Raw genomic sequence first — 21,977 nt, forward strand, 5'->3', positions numbered from 1 at the left:
TTTGGAAATCCGATCAGCTAACAAATCGTTTCGATATATTCCGAAGCATCCCGATGAATTCCGAAGTATCGATATATCGAATACGTTTTCCCACTAGAGGGAAAAAATCTTTTGATCAGTAAATTTTGCATTTGTCAGAAGAATATTCTTTTTTGGTCAGGAGAATTTGTCTCTTTTTTAATGAAATTATAAATAAAAAATTTTTGAAAAAGTTAGGTATCATCAAAATGCAGATTTACTCAGCATGAATCTAATTAAATTTAATTTTTGGGAATCTCAGCACTAAATCTCAATTTCTGTGAAACCCTAGAGCTTTATCGGTTAATTCTTACTCCTACTTTCCCTGGGTGTCTTCAAAATGGTTTCAAACCGTAATTTTCACATTATTCTTTGTTAACCCCAGATCTATAATAGCTAGAGGCTTGATATTTGAATATGTCATTCACAAAAAAACAAGGTTTGAAAATTTATGAAACTTTTTGGAATTCTCATTCAGTTTACGAAAAAATTTCCAAAATATCATTAATTTTTCATATTTCAATTCTAATTTTTTTATTACAGCATAAAAAAATAATTACGTTTATTTTCGAGAAATTGAAAAAAAAAATAAAAATATTGTTCTTTTAAACTAGGAATTGACGATGTAATATTCAAAAATTACATAATTTTTCAAATTCATAGAATAATTATCAGTTTTATTTTATTTTTAGATATTTTGTGGAAACGTATTTTTTTTATCAATTTTTAAAATACAATATTTTCTTTTAAATTAATTATTTTCTCAATACAATTTTTTTATTCCTCATATTTTTTCGATTTAGCTCCGAAATTAGGTTTTGTAACATTTACAAATAATAAAATTTTATTCACGTTTCTCATGTGAAAAAAAAATGATCATGACATTTTTTCCTGACATTTTTTTTCATTCCATCTCACTCCCAATAATGTATTTTCCTATCTTTCGTCTTTCTCTCACGTATGTTTCCGACATCATTCTTTCCTGACATGAGATTCGAGAATAGGACCATAAAAATATTTTTTTTAAAACTACAGCACCATATAATTTGAGATTAAAAATGTGAAAAATGAGAATTTAAAACTTTCTCCTATAATACACCCACAATTTTCTTTATTCAGTAGTAAATAAGAATTTTAAGCGACTTTATTACGAATATTCTTGAAAAATTGCCCCTTCCTCCTCCATTATCAGAAAATGTCTCAAAATTTTATGAAAAAACATTTTTGAAAAAATTTACAATATTTATAAATAGGTAATTTTTCCCTATATATCGATTTTTAGGTTCGATATATGGAAATCGCAAACTATCGTTTCTTGCAAATGTTTAAAGCGGATCAGTGGTCACACAATGTTTACTTCGAGCCAACCGAGCTCGGTTTCAATTATGTTTACTACGGGCCATATTTACTTCGAGCCATGTTTATTACGGATCCCCACTGTACCTACATAATAATTGTAATAAAAATCATCAATATCAGTTTTAAAATAATTATAATTCATAATATTTGCACAACAAAATACATTTTTAATGATTAAAGATTTTCAATATGAAATTCGATGCTTCCATTTTTTCCTTTTTCCATACAATTATTTTCAAAGCTCTAGATATCGTTCTTTAGGTAGTAATGTTCCGCCGTAGCAAGAACACCCAGCTATTGTCCTTTCAGGGATCAAGATTTTTAGTAAAATCCCAATAACGATCCCAATAACTCACACAATCAGGATTGCTGTATGATCCATTTATGAAGTCATTCATTAAATTCATTAATTACTTTATATAGTAAATGGATTAATTGATAAAGTATTTTATTGTTCTTTCAATTCAACATTATCTGTGCCTTCAACTGAAAGTACAGTGAAAGTTTTCTTCGTGCTACTGGGCGTACTCTGGGCATCTTGCACGTTGGTCATTTCCGTGATTTTATCGAGTTTTTTGAATAGATTTGGCTTTGCCTGGGTTTTCGTCCAAGCCGGCATGGAGCTTCTTCGAAATGGGCCTGTATCGCGGGATTCACTAATGAGGAAGCTCCCACGACCACGCTCAGATGGGTACTTTGGGTAAACATTCGGATCTCTGTAGAGAGCCTCAATATCTTGTATTGTAGGGCGTGGATTTTGAGGCTGTCCCAGAGTACTCCAGGTATTTTGGTTGTACACATTAAAGGGGAGAGCTCCTCTGCTAACTCTCCTGATGATTTCAGCTCTAACGCCACTTCCATGATTTTCCGTTTTTGCCTCAAAACCTTCAATTTCTCTCTCGAGTTTCTGGCGTAGGGATTGGGCATCATCAAAATGGCAGGTTTTGTTGTAGTCTCGTGCTATCTTAATATCATGCTTCCAGAAATGTGTGTGGTTCTTCGTGACCATGGGAGCAACTTCCTTAATCCTTAAAATCAATACACCCATCAAGTAGATGGAAATAACATTTGTGAGTGTCACCCCAAGGCTGACAGTAGCCTGAAGGATGAGTTCTGTAAAGGCATTATTGGAGTACTGAGTTGTCTTTACGAGATCACTAAAACGTTGATTGCTTCCTTGGCCAGTAAGATTGTAAAATGCCGCCACGGCCCATAGAAAGCCCGAATTAACAGCCGGTGGAAGAAGAGAAGCTGAGATAGCTACACCAGCTAGGGAACCTGCGTTCTCTCCGAGAATCCCAATTGCTACTGCAGCTCCTGATGGAAGGGCAATAAGGATTCCAACGACGAGGGAATGAAGCTCACATCGACTGAGCATTTCACGAGTTAGGCCATCCTGCAAACCGTAGTATCCATCCGAAATGCAAACAATGATACCGAAAAAGAATCCCACGAGAGTCGCCAGGAGTATTCCCAGCATCTCATTTGTAACTCCTAACTTTGTAAGTTGCCTGTCTTTGATGACTGTCCCGAAAGTAGCTGCTACGATAGGACCCATCAGGGGTGAGATTAGCATACTGGCAGCGAGGAAGAGTGAATTGTTCTCAACTAAACCAAATCCAGCGAGGATCCTACAAAAAAAATCTTTTAGTTTCGGTTTTATATTATTAAGGATATAAATGAAAATTTTGAGCATAAAATATAAAATCTCAATGAATTCAATGGAAAACAATGAGCATTGTAGTATACATAATTGAAAAGAGACTCAATCTCCAATTACTCACGCAGCAACGATGATGAGTGTTACGAAATCAAATCGAATCTCAGCATTTACCCTCACTTGATCCACCAGTTGTGCTACATTGAGTCGCGCTGTGACCGATGCTACAAATCTCTCCCACATGCCCTCTTTATGTGACAGATCCAGCTGCGAGGTCGTACGACTCTCTGGATTTGTAGAAAAATCGTGAACCGTGCACGGTGTGAGAATCACAGTGGATCCTTCACGATACCCAACACCCCACTCATTCAGCCATTGTGTAACCTGATCGCATGTCCTTCCATTTTCCAACGCAAACATTATTTGCCATTTTTGGCTCTTACGCACCTCAGTCCAGGTAGCTCCATTAATCTTTGCTCTTGAAATTATCTCTTCAAGTATTCGCTCCATTGGTGATTCCAACGGAATTTTCAATTCACTGAAATCCACTAAAGGAGCATTCTTCGCATTATTCTCTTTCTGCTGAAAGCCATCGACCAATTTCTCTTCTTTCTTTTTCTTATTCGGATCAATTGTTGCTTTTTGGTGCTGCTTAAGTAATTTTTCTGTTGGAGATGATTCAGCATCGCCCTCATCCACTTGCTCCAATATGTTTTCCTGTAGAATTATATTTAATTTAAATACAAGGTGGGCAACATAATATATACATCAACTTTAGTGAATTATATTTCTTTACAACAGTGTGTTCGTGAAATACGCATTCACGTGATGGAATACTATTTTAAAATATAATGACGACACTGTTTGTATTTACACCGTTTGTAGAAAAAAAAAGTCATTTTATGACATTTTCAATTACATTTAGACAAGTTATGAGGTGTGTTAATCCACTTTTTTATTTTAATTTTCCACCTTTAATATTTAGAAAGCATTTTAGTTTTCATGACATATGAAGGACATTTCAAAAGACTTTTAACCTATCAATGGTCCCTTCAACAGTATGCAACATAAACTGTAGCTTTAACTATTACATATCTATGCAAGCATGATAATATTCACATGGAGTAACAACTTTAATTCTTTTTTTTACATAGGTAACGTAAATACTGTACATATACTAATATACTCGTATGTTAAAAAAAATATTCCGAAAAAGGAAGAAAAATTTGTTTTTAAATTAAATTCACATACCTACATCTCTTTCTAATTAGTACGAATTTAATTTAGCAATTCGCATAAGCAAAAACATCAATGAAGACAAAACTCATTTTCACTTCATTAAAATTTAATAAAGCACACACAGGGGGTTTTGCTCCCACCTGAGAGCGTGATGAACTTTTTGTTTTATTTTAAATGAGATTTTTTTTTTGTTTTTAATTGTCGTTTTATGTCTCATTTATCTTGAGGGAATCCCCTCAATTCATTAAAAATATTTGTTTTATGGTTTAAGATTAATATCTAGGGTGATTCTTTACAATATTTTTTTATTTAATCCAGATATGTCCAAGAAAAGTCAATGCTCAACCAAAAATCTTGAAATTTCACACAAGATGTTCTAAAGCTCTTCCTGTAACTGAATCTATTCGATTTTTGGGAAATAAAAAATTATTTTGCCAATTTTTAGCACTCAATATAAAAAAAAATAATATTTTCCAATTTAATGGACAAATCAGGATTAATATTTTTGTTTTTATTAGTTGTGATCGTTGTGATTCCTTAGATAAAAATCTTTACATTTCACAAAATAAATAGTAAAAAAGTCACAATTTTCTTCTGTTATTTAAAAAGAAAGTAACGCACTTATTTGATAGATTTATTGATATTTCACATTATTGTAAATTGAATAAAAAGCTTCATCACCAGCTACTTTTTTTTACAATTTCACTAAAGATTTTAAGTATTTTCGATAGATTTTCTCTAATTTCCATATGTAGACTCTTACATGATTGTTCTTCTTTCCATCTCCATGGGGTAAGGTATCTTTACTAAAGAAGGACACACTGTTATCATTGAGATTTTCTTCTTCTTTCTTCGTTGGAATAATTATCAAAAATAGTACACCATCCATTTCTTCAGGTACTTCTTCACAGTTTTTGGGTGAAAATTGGCCCGTAAATTGAGAAGAAAAAGTCAACACTTGGAGCACTTCTTTAGCAACAGCACACAACAAGATTGTATTCAATGTGATACTGCCATGAGAATGACTTTGAAATGTATTGAGATTTCGAGACTGTGGATCAAATCATATGATGATTGTGTCCAATAGAGAGGGAAAATCTCCTTTGGTTGGGAGGCAAGTAAAAGTGCCCCAGTTCAGATTAGCAATTAAAACACCTGTTAATTGCAATACAGGCAGTCACAAGACGATGCACGTGTATTGCAAAATTTCTGCCACAGGCTATTTACTTAAAAGTTTTTTTTTACTCATTTTACTTAATTTCCATACTAAATCTATTTTGCTGTGTGAAAATATTCTTGCAAGAAAATCAAGAGAGAGAGAGAGAGAGAGAGATTATATGTACACAATATTGTGGACATTCTGTCAAGTTTAAATATCATAAATTTGTCTTATTAATTTATGCATTAACAATTATAATTAATTAAGTGAAAATATAATCACAAACCATGTGATGGTGATGTGGTGTAAGATACATAAATTACTAAAAGGAGGTTTAATGCAGTGCAATGTGGTTCTATTACTTTGTTTTTAGTAAATAATAATAGACTTAAGATGAAAATGTAAATTGTTGCAAATTGTTCACCATTTTACTTCATTTACTTTTCAATTAATAAATTGGACAGCAGAATTATCACATTTCATAATTAATCCAGATATGTTAAGAAACTTGATTCCATCTCTTAAGAATCTTATAAATGTCTATTTTTATCAGTATAGACAATTTTATGAGAAAGAGGTTTAAAAAAATAAAGTAAATTCCAATTATTTCCAACCCAGAAAATTCGTAATCACTGTGTTTGTGAATATTATATTTGTCACGGAGATTTACTTACCTCTTATCATACTGGTAAACATTAATTAAAATCCTTCTGATGCAAGTTGAGTAATGTTTGAAGTAGAATGAAGAAGACGACTTAACAAACTCAATTGTTTTCCACTCCATTTTTGTCTCGCTTCAGAAAGCAATTCTTTCCATTCAACAAGTCACATGTTGGTATAGGACTTTAAATGAGATTTAAGTAATAATACGTATAGACCATATATAAATATATACATTCGTGTATATGCAAAACTTGATAATGTACCTCCTAAACGATAAGAAGTTAAAAAGAAGAAAACTCACAGTGTGTCTTAACTAGTAATTACAAAGTATTGGTGAGAAGAAAGATTCAGTTAAAGAGAATTGATACAATAAATTCACATTGGGTTTTCATTCTCTGGTAATATCTAGTTTCAATTGAGATATTTAATTTAGTGTGATTTATTTTATAAGATAAAATGGTGGAAGAACGTCATATCATGCGGCAAATTATTTTCAATGTGAATTTTTGAGATTTTTCCACTCCTATCCAGTTGCAATTGTGAGAATACTTTTAAAAGATGTTGTAAATTACATACAAAACACAACGGTTGGGCACTGGGTGAAATTCATTACTAAGCCTTAGTTCCTTAAGACATGCTTAAATATTTTTAAACCATGCTTTACTTTTTTTTAAAGCTAGATCTAAATTTGGATAGCTTAACTTTAGTTTTTGAAACTGACCGTTAGATATTCAGGATAAACTTTTGTTTTCTTAAACTAGGTCTCAGTTTTAAAGGGTCTAAGTTAGATAGGCCAAATTGTAGTTTTTAGGCTGAGCTTTTAAAGGTTAGATTAAACTTTATAAGAACTGAGTCCATATTAGCTTCAGCTGCAATACAATAACCCATCCTAATCTTTAAACTTAAAAAAAAAACCTGACCATTAAAAGCTCGGCCAAAAAAAGTCAAGCTTAAAAAATTAAGGCCTGGCTTAAAAATCGGAATTTTGTAAATGAAAACGCAAAATACGAGTCTTTTTTTTTAAATCTTTTTTTAATCGGTTATATCTCAAATCGGTATGCCGTGTTCGCGGTATACCCACTAGAATTTCGTTTTATTATTGAAATCAGAATATTTGTAAGAAGGTTTTGTGTAAACTAAAACCTTGATTTTCTATAAGAGAAGACAGCCATTTTAACCGATTTGCGACAGTTTTTTTTCTCAAAAAATAGGATTATGATCGAATGCAAAACAACACAAGGTATGACAAAAAACAATCTTAAAAAATTACCTTAACATTAGTAAGTAGTTATATCTGTACGTATAGGACACATAAGACTGTTTTAACGAAATGAGAATAGCAAACAATAGTAAAAAAAAAATTAAGTGGAATGTCTAGAACATGCTTACATAATATTTTGATTTAATGGACCTACACCATTAAATGACTGGACTGGACCAGTTGCTTTCTCTTTAATATTTTTGATTTTTTTTTGCTTTATCTTTTGCTTTTTTTCTTTTTCTAATTATTGTATGTATACCTTTTTTTTAACCTTAAGTTCTGAATCTTAACGCTTTCTTTTTTTTTCTTTGCTTTTTTTTTTCTTACCGCGGACTATGTAAGAGGGGAATTCCCTATTTCTGCGGATAAATAAATAATACCTAATACCTAATACCTAATACCTAATATTTTACTCGGAGATTTGCAGCCAACGAAGGCTTATTCACTCCCAAATACAAATACATAAACGTTCTTGTTTTGTCATACGAAGCATTTGACGCTGAATAATCGTTCTTCAGCAGCATTATTTGATTCGATCACTATACTATTGATTTATTTGCAGTGCTTGAATGGATTGTTTTTTTGTTATTAAATGTTTCAATGAAATAGATGAGTGTAAGTATATAAAAGCAGCAAGGTTGCGCACATGGTAAATATGTTTGAGAGAAAATCGGTGCATAAATATATTTTTTTATTAAACCGAAGAGTAAATAGGGGAAAGAGCGAAAAGAGACATTGTACTTTATATAATAAAGGGAATATAGTATAGTAATGAAAAACGCATGCGCAAGTATCAGCTGATTCAATGGCACCGAAATGACTATACCCTATTCAAAATAAATAGAAAAAAAAAGAAATCAAGTGAGGACACAAGAGATTTACTGAACACAGTATCATACAAAGACCCTAGACTATATGGCGCAGAAAAGACACTCCAGTTGGATATAAAGAAATGTGAACAAGGCGCCTAATTTTGTGAGGCATCATATGTATGGAAATGCATTTTATTCCATTTGATGTTTTAATTGAATTGAGACATAGTACACTCTCATTCTATATAATCCAGGGTTCAGATTGTACTCTCTGAACTTTTTTTATTCCAACATATAAGGGAATTGTCATATACTATATATGTACGTACATATTATGCGGTCATGTTTACATTATGAGTAATTGGAAAAAAATCAAGAGTTTATGTTAGTACATTATGTACGGAGTGCATGAGAAATGTCTCTCTTTGAGTAACCCCCTTTTTCCGTACGACGTCAATATATTTTGCCGGAGAGCGGAGAGAATATTGTGCATTGAGTGAAAAGAAGAGAAGAAAATCCAGAGCGAGTTTTCCACCAAAACTCCCCAGTAGTGTTTCAATGTGGCCGAGTGAGAAATGGCGGCCAGTTTCTGTGAAAATTGTCTGTGGGAAAATCATCACTTAAAGACATTTCATCAATTGCTGCCACTAAAGCTGTTTGATTGAAGTTAAAATTAACAACGTGCTTTATCCTTTTATATTTATCGTGAGTGTGTGTTTTATTGTTTTTCACTAATTCCTGGAGTTATTTCGTCTCGGTAAAAAGTCAAATCCGATTAAAATATACGTGGAAAACATTAAAATTCATTAGGAATTACGTGTTTAAGAAATCTAAAGTACCATAAGCAGATTTTTCCTTGTTTCCCCAATACTCCCCCAACAGGGTTGTTTGCAGAGAATTTGTATTAAAGTGAAAAGGATTTTTTCTGATAAAGTTTTGCGTCGTCAAAGTGTTACATAATTTTCATACATTCACAAATATGTTTTTTTTCCTCTGGCTGACTTGTAAGGTCAAACTTTCTTTAAATAAAAGAAAAAATGGTATGCTACATCCTTTACTATTCATTTTTTGGCACAAGATTTAAAATGTAATTTGCAGCAGCTTACCTACATTGTGTACCTACACTCTACAAAAAAAATTCATTTCAAAAAGCTTTCATTGAATTTGAATTGAGAATTGTAAATATATAATTTGCTATAGCAAGTTCACGGATTTTTTTATAATTTTAAAAACTATTAAATATGCATTAATTTTAGTGATGAATCATTAATAAAATTTTAAATCTGGTTTTGGGCGAAGTTTTCAGCGAATTTCACCAATTCAGGTCATTTTTTAATTAAATAAAATTCATATTAAAATGCATTAAATAGACTTTAAGCGGTGAAACCTTTAGAAAAAAAAGCTTTTGTGATGTATCCGCGTGTCTAATTCACATTCCACCTTTACGTAAGCTTTAGGGCCATAGCATGGTAAAGGTTAAGTGTAGAATAGATATATACCTCCACTATGTCTGTTTTAGACATTCCATATTGATTTTATACAGACTCTGTGCTAAGTTTCGAAATGCGATATACAATGCTATTTCAAGGTTAACGTTTTCTTCTTCCACAAAAATAAAAATAAAATTATATAGTATTTCATACAGAAAAAAAAGTTTATCATGGTAGAATTTTAAATAGAAAATGACATGTACATACAAATTCTATAGCACATTTTACAAATTTAGAAACGAAACACTTGTAAATTATTACTAACTAGAAACGTGACATCTACCTCAACATACTTTACAATCATTCCAAGAAATAATTAAATTTAGTTTTGTCTTAAGTCAAAGGAACCATTAAAAGCTCCTTAACTGTAAGCCAACCTTGATGTTTTTGAGATTGTTCCTTATATCCTTACATAACGTCCTCTACTATCATAATGTATATTGGTCAGTCTCATGACCAAATCGTTCTATTTTGTGGTGGTTTGAAAAAAATAAAGAGAACAGGGAAATTTTGACAAATGTTTTGAGAATAAGAGTAACAAGCAATGTATGCTTTAGCCCGCGTGGAATGACGACTTTACATAATATAATGATGTTGATACAATTGCGAAGGGTGGGCCTGAACGAAGGTCCACAAGCAGGAACACCGGTCAATTCTTTGCACTACTTGGCTATTTATTTTACTACTTCAGTTCGTTTATTTCATTTCAAACATAAAAGTCACATATTCCCATGCCAAAAACCTATCTAACCCACTTGGGCTGCTATTAAAGAATGAGACAGAGGATTTTTGTGTCTCAAGGCTTTGGGAGCTGGAGGGTGGACTAGCTCGAAATATATGTAGGGGAGAGCGGGGTTAAAAAAGTCACTTAAGGGTTTAGAAAAAGCTCAAAAAATCATATTTCCCAAACAGATAAAGCAAAATGTATAGCTCAATTCTTTAGGATATTTCTTGCCCTACAACTCTTTCTCAGATCATTTTGTTCTATCTAGCTAGGAAATATGATATTTTAAGCTTTTTCCAAACCCTTAAGTGACTTTATTAGCCCCGCCCTCCCCTACGTATGTATGTAGTTTTTTGTACATCGATATTTTTACTCTAGAAGATTTTATAGAGTGATCCATGTGTGATTCAAAAACGCAAAAAGAGATTAATGTCAGACAGATTTAGGGCTACAGGTCTAGTTCCAAGTGACCTCCGAAGCTGACCTGACGTTGATGAAAATCAGACATACTCGCGGGGCGTATTTACGATAATTCTCATACCGAGTTTATAGCAGCAAGGTCTGAATCATGCTAAATAAGGATTATCTCGACGTCTGTATATGTAGTTTGAAAACGTCGACTCTTCCAGCTGAGCTAAGTTCAATTTCCTTCAATCTGAATCATTTATTCGCTTCGCTATGGCCCATCCCTTATTGTCAGAATGGTAAACCATTGTTTAATGTTTTCACGGCTATCTAACTAAATTGTTAAATCACGAAAAAACACCTCAAGAAAAAATTTTCAAGACAAAATTCAATAAAAAGATATTAGATTTCTCAAAAGCAAATCAGCCTAGACGAAACATTTAGTTTAGATACAAAATTTCAATATAAATACTGTCTTCCAAGATTGCTCTTCCTGCCTTTGATCCGTATCCTCTTCATACAAAGACACAAAGACTAAATAAATTATGGCGTCATCTCTCATATGTACAAGAAATATATAAGCACTATAAATATACATATATATATTTAAATAGAACTATTTTTATATTATTCCCTTTAAAATAAAATACCGTTTTAAGTGTTTATATACATATAACGCATATGATTCTTGCAGTTATATTGCAAATTTTGTTTCCTAGTCTTTTGCAATGTGCCTCTAAGAATATATCTCTGTATTGGAATGTGATGAATAAGAATCCAACTGCTCACTATATAATTATTTTTTCTACGTTAGGTAAAAAGATAGTTTATATTTTACCACATTTATGTGCCTCTTATATACATATATTCATATAGTTACATATAGTGTATTTGTGCGGCGCCTCGATGAGTTCTGTTACTCACTCAAACGTTCAGTTTGTGTGTGGCACGGGATTCATTCACAACACGTTGAGCCGGTCTCTCAATCTTTGACTACCAAGAGTTAAGTGTCGGTGAAAAAGTTTCTCTAAAAAAATGGTACTCTATTCAATTTAACTTAAAATGGATATACATATCTATTTGTAGTTCTTACTATATAGGGAAAAATCGTTACTTTGCCACTGTGCTACAAAATCGTTTTAAAATGCAAAAATGCATGGAAAAATCATTAAAATATAATGCCGGGTGATTGCGAATATGAAGATCAATATATTCTCTAAAGGCTCAAAGTAAATCTTTCAATAAACTACCAATCGGGTGTATTGTCTCCAATAAAGTGTGTCATATGGAATTTCCAATTTTAGTTTCGTGTTAAATAGAATAGAAACTCAAAGAGTGAAGCATTGAGGTGGAATACAAAAAAACTCATTATTTCTATGCCACAAGACATTCATCAAGTTTCATGGAACCATCGCCAGACATTAAGCAATGAAAAAAAGACCCCACCAAACTGAAGTTTTGTGACTTCCTCAAATAACGAAATGTCTTGGTTTTTTTTTATTTAAAACTACCTTATTTACATATTACATTTGGTACATTGTATGCAACCAACTTCCAGTTTTTTTGCGGATTGGTTGTGTTCAGTGATATGTACTTTACGTACAGTACCATTATACATAATGTTTTAGTATACGCATCTCCCAGGATTTTACTTTTTAACAATTTTTCATATAAACGTGAAGATATTGCAATAACAGATTTAAAAAAAAAGAAACTCAGCTATAATCTCACAAGGATCTGTTTATTTATATATATCCAAGAATTTAGAACAGCACATTCTAAAGCTGATAAGAACTAACGAAACAAAAATCGTATGTCTCTTACACCATATTTCATAAAAAAAAAATTTACAAGGCTAAAGACAACGTAAAACACTTTCCAAAAAGAAATCTCTGTACATATTTTTTTACGCGATGTACATAGTTAAAATTTTGTTATGCGTACCTACCTAAAAAAAATCAGTTAAATCGGCTCATGAATTTAATCCGGAAATGCCTAGCCCGTCCATTGTATTATATTAATCGTAGATAAATTAAAGAAATAAGTATATAAACTGCACTACTTACGTCGAGTGCATAAAAAACGCATTAAAATTTCATTTTCACAAAAATTTATTTGGAAACACTTATTAGGTAATTGATAATTAGGTAATAAATTGATTTTTAAAGACTAAAATAAAATTTGAGGTTAAATTCTATTGAAAGTAAATTTAGAATCCAGGTGCGTTAGAAGATTTTAAGATTTCTTAAAAATATAAAATTTTCTCTTTAGCAAACTATTACTCAGAAGCATTAGAAAACATTGAGGAGTCTGAAAATTTTTCTTATTTGTATTTGTATTTTTTAAGTAAGTAATTTTGTAATGTTTTTTCGTGTAATTCTGTACAATAAAAACCACGTAAAAGACAATCTTTTAAATCTCTCTAATGATAATGGCAATTAGAAGAATCACAGGTGCTTAAATGATGTAACTTACCGGTATTTTATTCACAATTAAAACATTGTCAGAATACTCTGAAATACAACTACTTACCTACATGTATGTTTTATAAAATGAATTCAGTGAATTCTTATGGTTTTTGCGACCCATTCCAACACGAAGCAATGACTCATTTGTGAGATTCCATTTGCACAAAATTCAGCATTGTGAATTTTCACAAAAAAAATACACGAAAAAAAGTTTTAGGACAAATTATTGTAGAAAAATCTGGGATGGAATTAGTTACGTAATTTTTCCTAGAATAGATAAGTCGAAAAACGAATTTTCCATTCAGGAAAGTATCGGAAGCTTTAGAATAGAGAATTTTTATTAAAAGCTAGTTGAACCATTTAAAAATTATTTTGTGCAATTTTCATTCTCTCAAAGTCGAAGAGTTAGAAATTTATTAAGTAGTTTATTTAACTTTAATCACTTCTTACTATCTCTAAGTTAAATAAGAAATGTAGACGTAAAAAAAATTTGCTTAGAATTTTTTCGTGTAGATTAGAATGTTTGTTTGGCATTTTAATAAATTGGTGAACAAATCAATTAATCGCAAAATATTTTTGTCAGCTCGAAAAAACTAATTTTCTGGCACGTGATTATCCCGCGAAACTGGTTGCTTTAGTGTTTTTTTAACTCTTTGGAATTTCCGTAACATGAATATATTTTGTTCTAAGATCTCTGAATGTGCCTCTTATATACTTTATGAAAAAAGAATGAGTGACACATAAACTCATTATTATATAGAGAAAAAGAAAGAAAGAAATTAACATCCCCTTTATGCTTAATATTTATCGCAAAATGCGGAACTGTAACCGGGAAAGTTGTACATAATATTTTCTGAAATATATATGATTGCAGAACACTCTGTGAGTTCCCATAGTCAATGTCAGGGCAAAATGCGTATCAAGCTATGGTGCCAAATGATTAAATAAAATGAACATAATGTGAAAATAAAAATATTCTCTACAAATCAGCTGTTTTGTGATAATGAAATTCAATGCGATCTCAATAGAAAATTAATTGTGTATGTTATGTGCTACTGCACTTCGTTGTTGCACTGTGAATGCTTTAAATAAATCACATTTGTGTAGAATGAATCGAGTCTTTAGGGCGGGTTAAAAATTCTCTTCATTCCCTCTCCTGTCGGAATTGAAATGCAATGTAGAGTTCAATCGCACTATTAAGTTCAACAGAGTTCAAAATTCTCTAAATTCAGACAGTGCCATCACACTACCACTTATATAGGTCTTTTGTTTCTTGTACAAAAAAAGAAGCAAAGGGGTGCGTGGAATTTGGAACAAAACATGGTCGAATAGACATATGAATGTTACCAATATGTGCACAGTAAAATAATTTCTATTCCATATTGAACTTTATAGATTAGCTTCAAAATTGAATTTAAATTAAAGAAAATATTTTTAAAGGTGAAAATTAGTCTGTGTGTGTATAATTTAGTAGGGTACTGTAGCAATATTGCTGCAAAAGAAGAGACATAAAATAGGGAAAGAAGAAATCCACCAAACAGCTGGTCGGATCTTCTTTTGTAGTAGTTAAAAGGGGGAATGAATCCCTTATATGCTTGTGATAAAGTTGGGATAAAGTAGAAAGAATCGGGAGAAAAGAAACTCTCAATGTTTTATATATAGTTTTTACTCGCAGAATTGGTGATGCGTAGGTAATAAAATCTATTGAATTTCAGACGTGTAAAAAAATCCCTTGCCTTCAAAACATAAAATTTCCATGTTTATGTGAAATTCTCAAGTCTTTGCAAAAGAAAGAAAATATGTCTGGTCGCTTCTACGTTTTTGCCATTAATTTGAATTTTTAAAGAGGTAAATGTAAATTGTTGTAAATTTTGCATATTGGTGGACGCGTATAAGAATATTTTCCACATATGTATTAAAATGTAAATTATTTTAGCAGAAATTCGACGTGGCTTTCAAAACCACCAATGTCATTGATGTTAGTAATCTATAATTTTAATTTAAAAGGTAGAACCAAAATGTTGTTTGTAACAATCATAATTATTTCTTTGGATGAAAGGTGATCTTTGTCTTCGCCTCATCCCTCTTTTATACACCTTCTGAGGAAACTTAAATTTAAAAGCAACATCTTATTTACGATGAATTTGTACTTCCACGTATGTGAATGGTTAGATAAAAAAAATATAATGGATCTCTTTATATTGCCTTTGGTTTCCATCTTTAGTCATGTTTCGGCATTAATTTACTTAATGTATTATCACGTTATCAAATGAAATTATTTGTGTTAATTTCCAGCGTCTATTGCTTACTAATGGATGCTAAAATCTCTATTTCGAATAGATATTTAACGAGTATTTTCACTCAATTATCTTCTCATCCTACCTCGTACTCATATTCCATTCAAAACCGCGCATTCCATTCTACGGTGCAATATCATTAGTTGCATGTTTTATTGATAAAAAAAAAACGGTTACAATGTTAACAATTACGTGAGTTAAAAAGAAAATAAATACACGTGAGTTGATAAAGATTTGAGTTTGATAGGTATCTGGAATTCTTAGTAAATAAACTTCATGAAAGTTCAGATTAAAATCTTTCCAACTACCAATATATTTTAAATAACTTGAATAGATTTTAACTGACTAGGTAGACAGGATATTATGGATTTATTTAAGCACTTTATACGCAATTTACAAAGAAAATTCCATCAAAGTTGCCTGTCTTACCCTCTACTATGAATACCAAATTCTAATTTTATCATGACCTACATTCAAAAAGTAATTCTTCAAATCAAAGATGAAGGACGTGCATGAGATTGCTGATAAATAATTAAGTAATTTCTATTATATTACTGAATATACTTTTCTTCTTTTTTTTTCTTCAGGTGCTTCAGATGGTTGCATGATGGCAAATAACTCAAATGACTGCGGCAACATTTGAAATCACATTGGGAGCTTTATTGGACAATGTTGTGTGAACTGGAAGGGGATTCAAGTGATACGTGAAACATTTATTTTGCTTCAATTAGCCAAATAAGCTCAATTAAAGTGTTTTGTATATGAGAACACTTTGATAAATAAGACGCTGCAAGCAGACTCCTTGAAGGACACCCCCCAAAGACAATTCTGTGATTTAAATTGAAAAAGTCTTGTGCTACGAAAATGACTCCATTTTTACTGCAACAAGAGATGAATCTGTCGCGTCAAGGATGCTGCAACACGGAAAAATCATCGAAAATGCAAGAAGCCACACAAGAGCATCACACGAATCAATGTAGTCAATTTTTCCCTCAAGTCCAATGTGTATATAATAGAAATATTAGATTAATTAGTAACGGCAGCATCCTGTTGTGCAGATACATGAGAAATTGTGTTAATTGCGGAAAAGGCAACAACACTACGATGGCCGTAATTATGGTGCTTTTAGGAGTGCTCTTATTTCGCACAGAACTTGTTATGGCGAGACCCAATCGCACAACTGCTGAAGGATCAGCGGAAATATTCACAGTAAGTTAACAATTTTCTTTTATTGTTACTCAGTAATAAAAAAATCAAGATATTCGAAAAGCCGCGTAATGTTCGTAATGTTCGGATAATGTAGTGAAATTAACCCAAATTTGCCCATCGAGCATAAAATTGACATAAGAAGTTTTATTTTAACCTTTTTAACAAAAGTCAAATGGATTCCTTTAAAGGAAGATTTTGCCAAATTTCAAAAATTTCAGTTAAGAGTTAATTTTTCTAGACGCTTTTGAAATCATGATTTCGCGAGAATTCATATTAAAAAAAATTCTGGTCACATTTGGGTTAACAGGATATGGACCAAAAATTATGAGAAATCTTTTACATTCATGTAGAGAATTTTTATGAATGGATATTTGTGAAATATATCCAAATATTGCTTTATTTTCGTACAAATGTCACGCAAATATTTTAAATTTTAATTATACTAACATTCAACATTTGACCTATTTTGATGATAATTTGCAATCACGCAAAATACTATCATGTTGAGAAAAATGATGACAAACGTTATTTTATTCTTTTATTTCTGTAACAATGTAAATATTTAATGGAAAAGAGTAATGAAAAAAAATTAATCTGAAAGAATTCTTCAAACGTACAGAGAATAACTATGCTGTAAAAGAGTAAAGCAAAGTACGTACATATTTGCAATTTGGATAAAACATGAGCTCTGTGTTCTAAGTAGGTTCTTACAAATGACAAAAGAAAAGAAACATTAAAACTTATCTCTTGCATGTCCACGAATGAGAGCTGTAAAGTATTTGCTTTGCCAACAGATTAACTCTTTAAGTATTCTTCACTATATCAAAATACACGTGTATGAAATATCTCAAGTGAATATTATTCAGATGATAACTCTTACATTGTTATGCGTTTATTTTGAGTTGAAGTCAAGATTAAAACACAGCTAAGAAATATATAAGTATTTAAGGGGGTCAAGAGCAGTGGATTTACTTTGTCCAAAATAGAAAAAAAAGAGACCTATAACAATGAGCCAAATGAGCCTCATAATCTAATTAACACTGATGCAACTAAAAATCATAAATATCTCTTGAATCTTATCGCACAAAACTACTGGAGTAGCAAACTTTTGATAAGATGACCGAGATTTTTTATAATGAAATGTTTGAACTATAAAAATAGACCGACATATATGATAAGAGCTTCAAGTGGATTGTGAAAAAACAATCACATTGAAGGTTAATCAAACACCACAGATAGATATTGAATTTTATGGGAAACAAATATCCTAATCCAATACTCACAATATGTGTCTTCTCCCTTTCAGAAAAAAATAGTTCCTATATTAAATGAATTAATTAATTTGCGGCATTTGTTTGTTCTTAATAGATATAGTTTATTGCTGAAATAGATAGAGAGATTTTATCTCAATTAATGAAAACCTTTTAATAAATACTTGAAATCATCTTTTCATTGTACAATCAAATGGTTGGAAAAATGAATTTCACAAATAGAATGTTTTACGTCTCACTCAGATTAGTAAGGACTAAAATATATTTATATTCCCAATATGTACATTAACCACATGTATATAATGTAGTATGGTATTTAAATGTCTATTATTAGGTTCGTTTTCTCTATATTCGCCATGCGTCGTTCTTTTTTCTTTGATTTTCTTTTAAAAGCTTATTAGTCCATATATATATGTACACTTGGAAAATCCATCGTATTCATGAAGGACTTTACGAAAATGATAGAAATAAAATCATTGGGCAGAAAACAAATAAAAATTATGTATTTTATTTTTATCGAAGGATTCCAACCGTTCTAATTTCATCCCGAATTAAAAACTAATAATTTAAAAATATCTTTCCAGATTGACTCTGCACGTGTACAGTCAGCGGACTTAAAATCAACTTATCCTGGTTTGGATTTAGGTCCAATCGCACCAGGAAAGAGATCAGCTGAAGTTTTGGCATCTGACCCAACGACACCTAGTTTACATAACGATGAAGCTACGGATATACAAACGAGTGATAAAGAGGGTCATGGTAGTCAACACCCGGACCGATATCCCGTGACGACTGTTGAATTTTCTCGCGTAGAAACGCCTTTCATCATCGGTATTTGGATACTTTCAGCGAGTATAGCAAAAATTGGTATGTAAATGTGGCTTATAACTTTAAACATCATAAATATACAATGAACATCACGCAAAATGCAAACACTATATAAAGTTTTGATAAGACGAGAATATGGTCTGTCATACCAAAAAAAATGAAGGAAGGATTGGGAGTAGAATAGATAAATTCCTTGAAATTGAACGTCACAAGTCTTACGCAAAAATATCATGTGAATTTGCCTAGGGCAAACACAATGTGTATGCACCATTCTAAATTCAACATTTTAAATTATAGAAGAATTTTATTTACGCATTGAAGATGTTATTTTTTCCTGTTTGTGTTTTCCAAAAAAAAAGCACATTTGTCATAATATTTAATCCACTCAATGTATAATCTGAAGATGATGTCAAAAAATATTATATCACTCATAATGCTCTATATAATGAATTAAAGACTCTTGAAGAAAATGTCCGAAGGATAAATCTATATTAAAGTAAACGAAAAATGCATTGAGAACTGAAATTAAAATAAAATCTTCTCTTTGATTCGAGAAAATTGACTTAATTTGAATCATTCCTTCATTAAAATTAATGCCTAAGAATACTCAATACATTTAACTTAATCATAACACGTTAAAAATTCATTGAAATTAATCCAATTTAAATAATGATTAAAAGCATAATCAAAGCTCAACTAACAATGCAGTAAGAATAAATAGAAATCGTAACTGAAGCTTCCATTTTAATTATTGTAAAGCTACCTTGAACTGATTCGCCACTGCAAAGTGGATAAAGTGACACGCATTTGTTAAATAAAATTGATACTTGATTTATTACTCATGTGTAAAGTATATTGCGGTAAAAAAATATTATCAGCTGACTTTATTGCATCCACTTAGATTAATTGTCAGCATTGTGATATGTGGGTGTTTCAAAATTAACTAAATACATACTATTTCTATCATATATCAATTACGAATCATCAGTAATTCAATTTAATATTTATATAAATTGGAATAAACACCTACTTTTGTATCATCTTTTATTCTTTTCACCTTTGACTGTATCTAAAATGAAAATAAGCTAAAGAACAATCAATATAGATCCTATATTTGGGTCGTGAGAATTTCGGATTCTTAGTAGTAATTTACGCTTAGAGAAGAATTTTCTAACACATTTCACTGGTACGATTTCCGTGTGAATGTGAAAAATATTTAAATCTCATAATTTATTCATGAAAATGTTTTTGTTTTTCATTCTCGAAATTCCTTTGGAAAGAATAAAAAAATATGTAGAGAATTCGTACGTTGTTTAACTTTAAAGAATCCATTCCATTTTATCGTCTTATTTAATTACACCATTAGAATTTAATCGCGATTTGTTATAGCTTTTTAAATAGTACCATATTGCTTACAAGAGTTATTGACATGTTACTAATATATAATTTTTTACTCGTCATTTCAGGGTTCCATATGACGCCAAAACTGAATAAAATCTTCCCCGAATCTTGCCTTCTAATTGTTGTTGGTGTTATTATTGGAATAATATTATTTTACGCGACAAGTGTCCAAATATCTCCGCTCACGCCGGACACCTTCTTTTTCTACATGCTGCCACCAATAATTCTGGATGCTGGATATTTTATGCCAAACAGATTATTCTTTGATCACCTGGGTACTATTTTGTTAATGGCTGTGGTGGGAACAATATTTAATATTGCCACAATTGGTAAGATATCTCTTTGTTCACTTCCTATTTTTCCCATTTTATACGGAATTTTGTATTTATTTTATTTTATGAAAAATCTATTTAGATAGAATACAAATAAGAATCTTTATTCGATTATAGAATAAAAATTCCTACAATAAATAATATTCAATTATTAATTTAATTAATTAGAAAACGTTTCAAAAATAGAAATATTTTTCTTTAGTATTCTATGCTTCTTTTGTAGTCTTAGAATTAATGTCTCACATGTAGAAATTAAAGTAATGCAGATAAATCTTGCGGACAAAAAGCGCGAATGTGAAGTACATTGAGTACTTTAGAGAATCAGCTCAATGCTCCGCTTTGAGGTCTCTTTGACTGCACGAAGAGAAACTGCACCTGGGGCATAACCCAATAATAAACTTTTATGAACTTTGAACTGCCACTTTATAATCCATCAAAAGCCCTAAACGAATGCACCTATATATCACATAAAATTATATTTTACAAAGGTGATAAATAAAACGGTTTAATGTGCAGGCAGATACTTAATCTTTCGGATCTTGGCTTTTTAGAATAAATTTTAAATTTGTTCGAATTTTCATTTCATTGTTGGAGAATGAATAAAAAGAATTTTTAAATGAGCTTTACAAGACATACTTATAATGTAAAGAAGAGTTAATAAAACGACAAACGACAATAATAGAAAGGAAGAAAAGAAAGAAGTGAATTTCCTGTAAAGTTCTTACGTTTGAAAAAGGGCTAAAAGAGTAGGGGAGACCGGGGTTAAAAAAGTCACTTAAGGGTTTAGAAAAAGCTCAAAATATCATATTTCCCAAACACATAAAGTGAAATGTAATAGCTCATTTCTTTAGGAAATTTACTGCCCTATAACTCTTTCTCAGATCATTTTGTTTTATCTAGCTAGGAAATATGATATTTTAGACTTTTTCCAAACCCTTAAGTGACTTTATTAGCCCTTTATCATTGAATTATTATTATAATTATTATAATTATCATTGAAAAATAATTCTTAAAAAAATGCTCTCAAACATTTTTTTTTTTAAATTAACTATTGTTCCATAAAAGAAAACCCTTTGGAAATGCAAACCTTCTACTTACCTTATACAATACAATGACACGTTGTTTAAATCTTCTCACCTGTTACTTTCCTTATCACGTGCAGGAACATCCCTTTGGGCTTGCGGACTCACAGGTATTTTCACAGTGGAGGGACGCGAAAATATTCCCTTCTTGGATATGTTTCTCTTCTCCTCCCTCATCTCTGCTGTGGATCCTGTTGCTGTTTTGGCTGTATTCGAAGAGATTCACGTTAATGAAATTTTATACATTGTCGTCTTCGGGGAATCTCTACTCAACGATGCCGTCACGGTAAATATTATTT

The 21,977-nt window shown here is 31.2% G+C and overlaps 2 protein-coding genes across 8 annotated transcripts in view; one reads left to right on the plus strand and one right to left on the minus strand.

Annotated features, from left to right (window-relative positions):
- Window positions 1-1,493: 1,493 nt before the first annotated feature.
- LOC129790456 (uncharacterized) lies at window positions 1,494-21,843 on the minus strand. Of its 2 annotated transcripts, none has more exons than XM_055827940.1 (3): window positions 21,734-21,843; window positions 3,162-3,754; window positions 1,494-3,008 (listed from the first exon to the last, which is right to left on the minus strand). In XM_055827940.1, the coding sequence occupies exons 2-3, from the start codon at window positions 3,545-3,547 to the stop codon at window positions 1,826-1,828; spliced, it is 1,569 nt and encodes a 522-aa protein (XP_055683915.1). In that variant the 5' UTR covers window positions 3,548-3,754; window positions 21,734-21,843; the 3' UTR covers window positions 1,494-1,825. The 2 variants fall into 2 exon arrangements, with proteins under 2 accessions (XP_055683915.1, XP_055683913.1); XM_055827938.1 differs by lacking the exon at window positions 21,734-21,843 and adding an exon at window positions 5,040-5,414.
- Window positions 8,677-21,977, plus strand: part of LOC129790454 (sodium/hydrogen exchanger 3) — a 31,850-nt gene continuing 18,549 nt past the window's right edge. For 4 of the 6 annotated variants that reach the window (XM_055827930.1, XM_055827931.1, XM_055827932.1 and 1 more), the window contains exons 1-5: window positions 11,704-11,828; window positions 16,143-16,764; window positions 18,620-18,902; window positions 20,330-20,593; window positions 21,759-21,964. In XM_055827930.1, coding sequence (XP_055683905.1) covers window positions 16,420-16,764; window positions 18,620-18,902; window positions 20,330-20,593; window positions 21,759-21,964 — 1,098 coding nt within the window. In that variant the 5' untranslated portion in view covers window positions 11,704-11,828; window positions 16,143-16,419. Of the gene's footprint in view, window positions 8,877-11,703; window positions 11,829-16,142; window positions 16,765-18,619; window positions 18,903-20,329; window positions 20,594-21,758; window positions 21,965-21,977 lie in introns of those variants that run through there. The other 2 variants (XM_055827934.1, XM_055827935.1) reach the window with 2 other exon arrangements.

The sequence above is a fragment of the Lutzomyia longipalpis genome, chromosome 2 (assembly GCF_024334085.1).
Source record: "Lutzomyia longipalpis isolate SR_M1_2022 chromosome 2, ASM2433408v1".
NCBI classification, from domain to species: domain Eukaryota; kingdom Metazoa; phylum Arthropoda; class Insecta; order Diptera; family Psychodidae; genus Lutzomyia; species Lutzomyia longipalpis.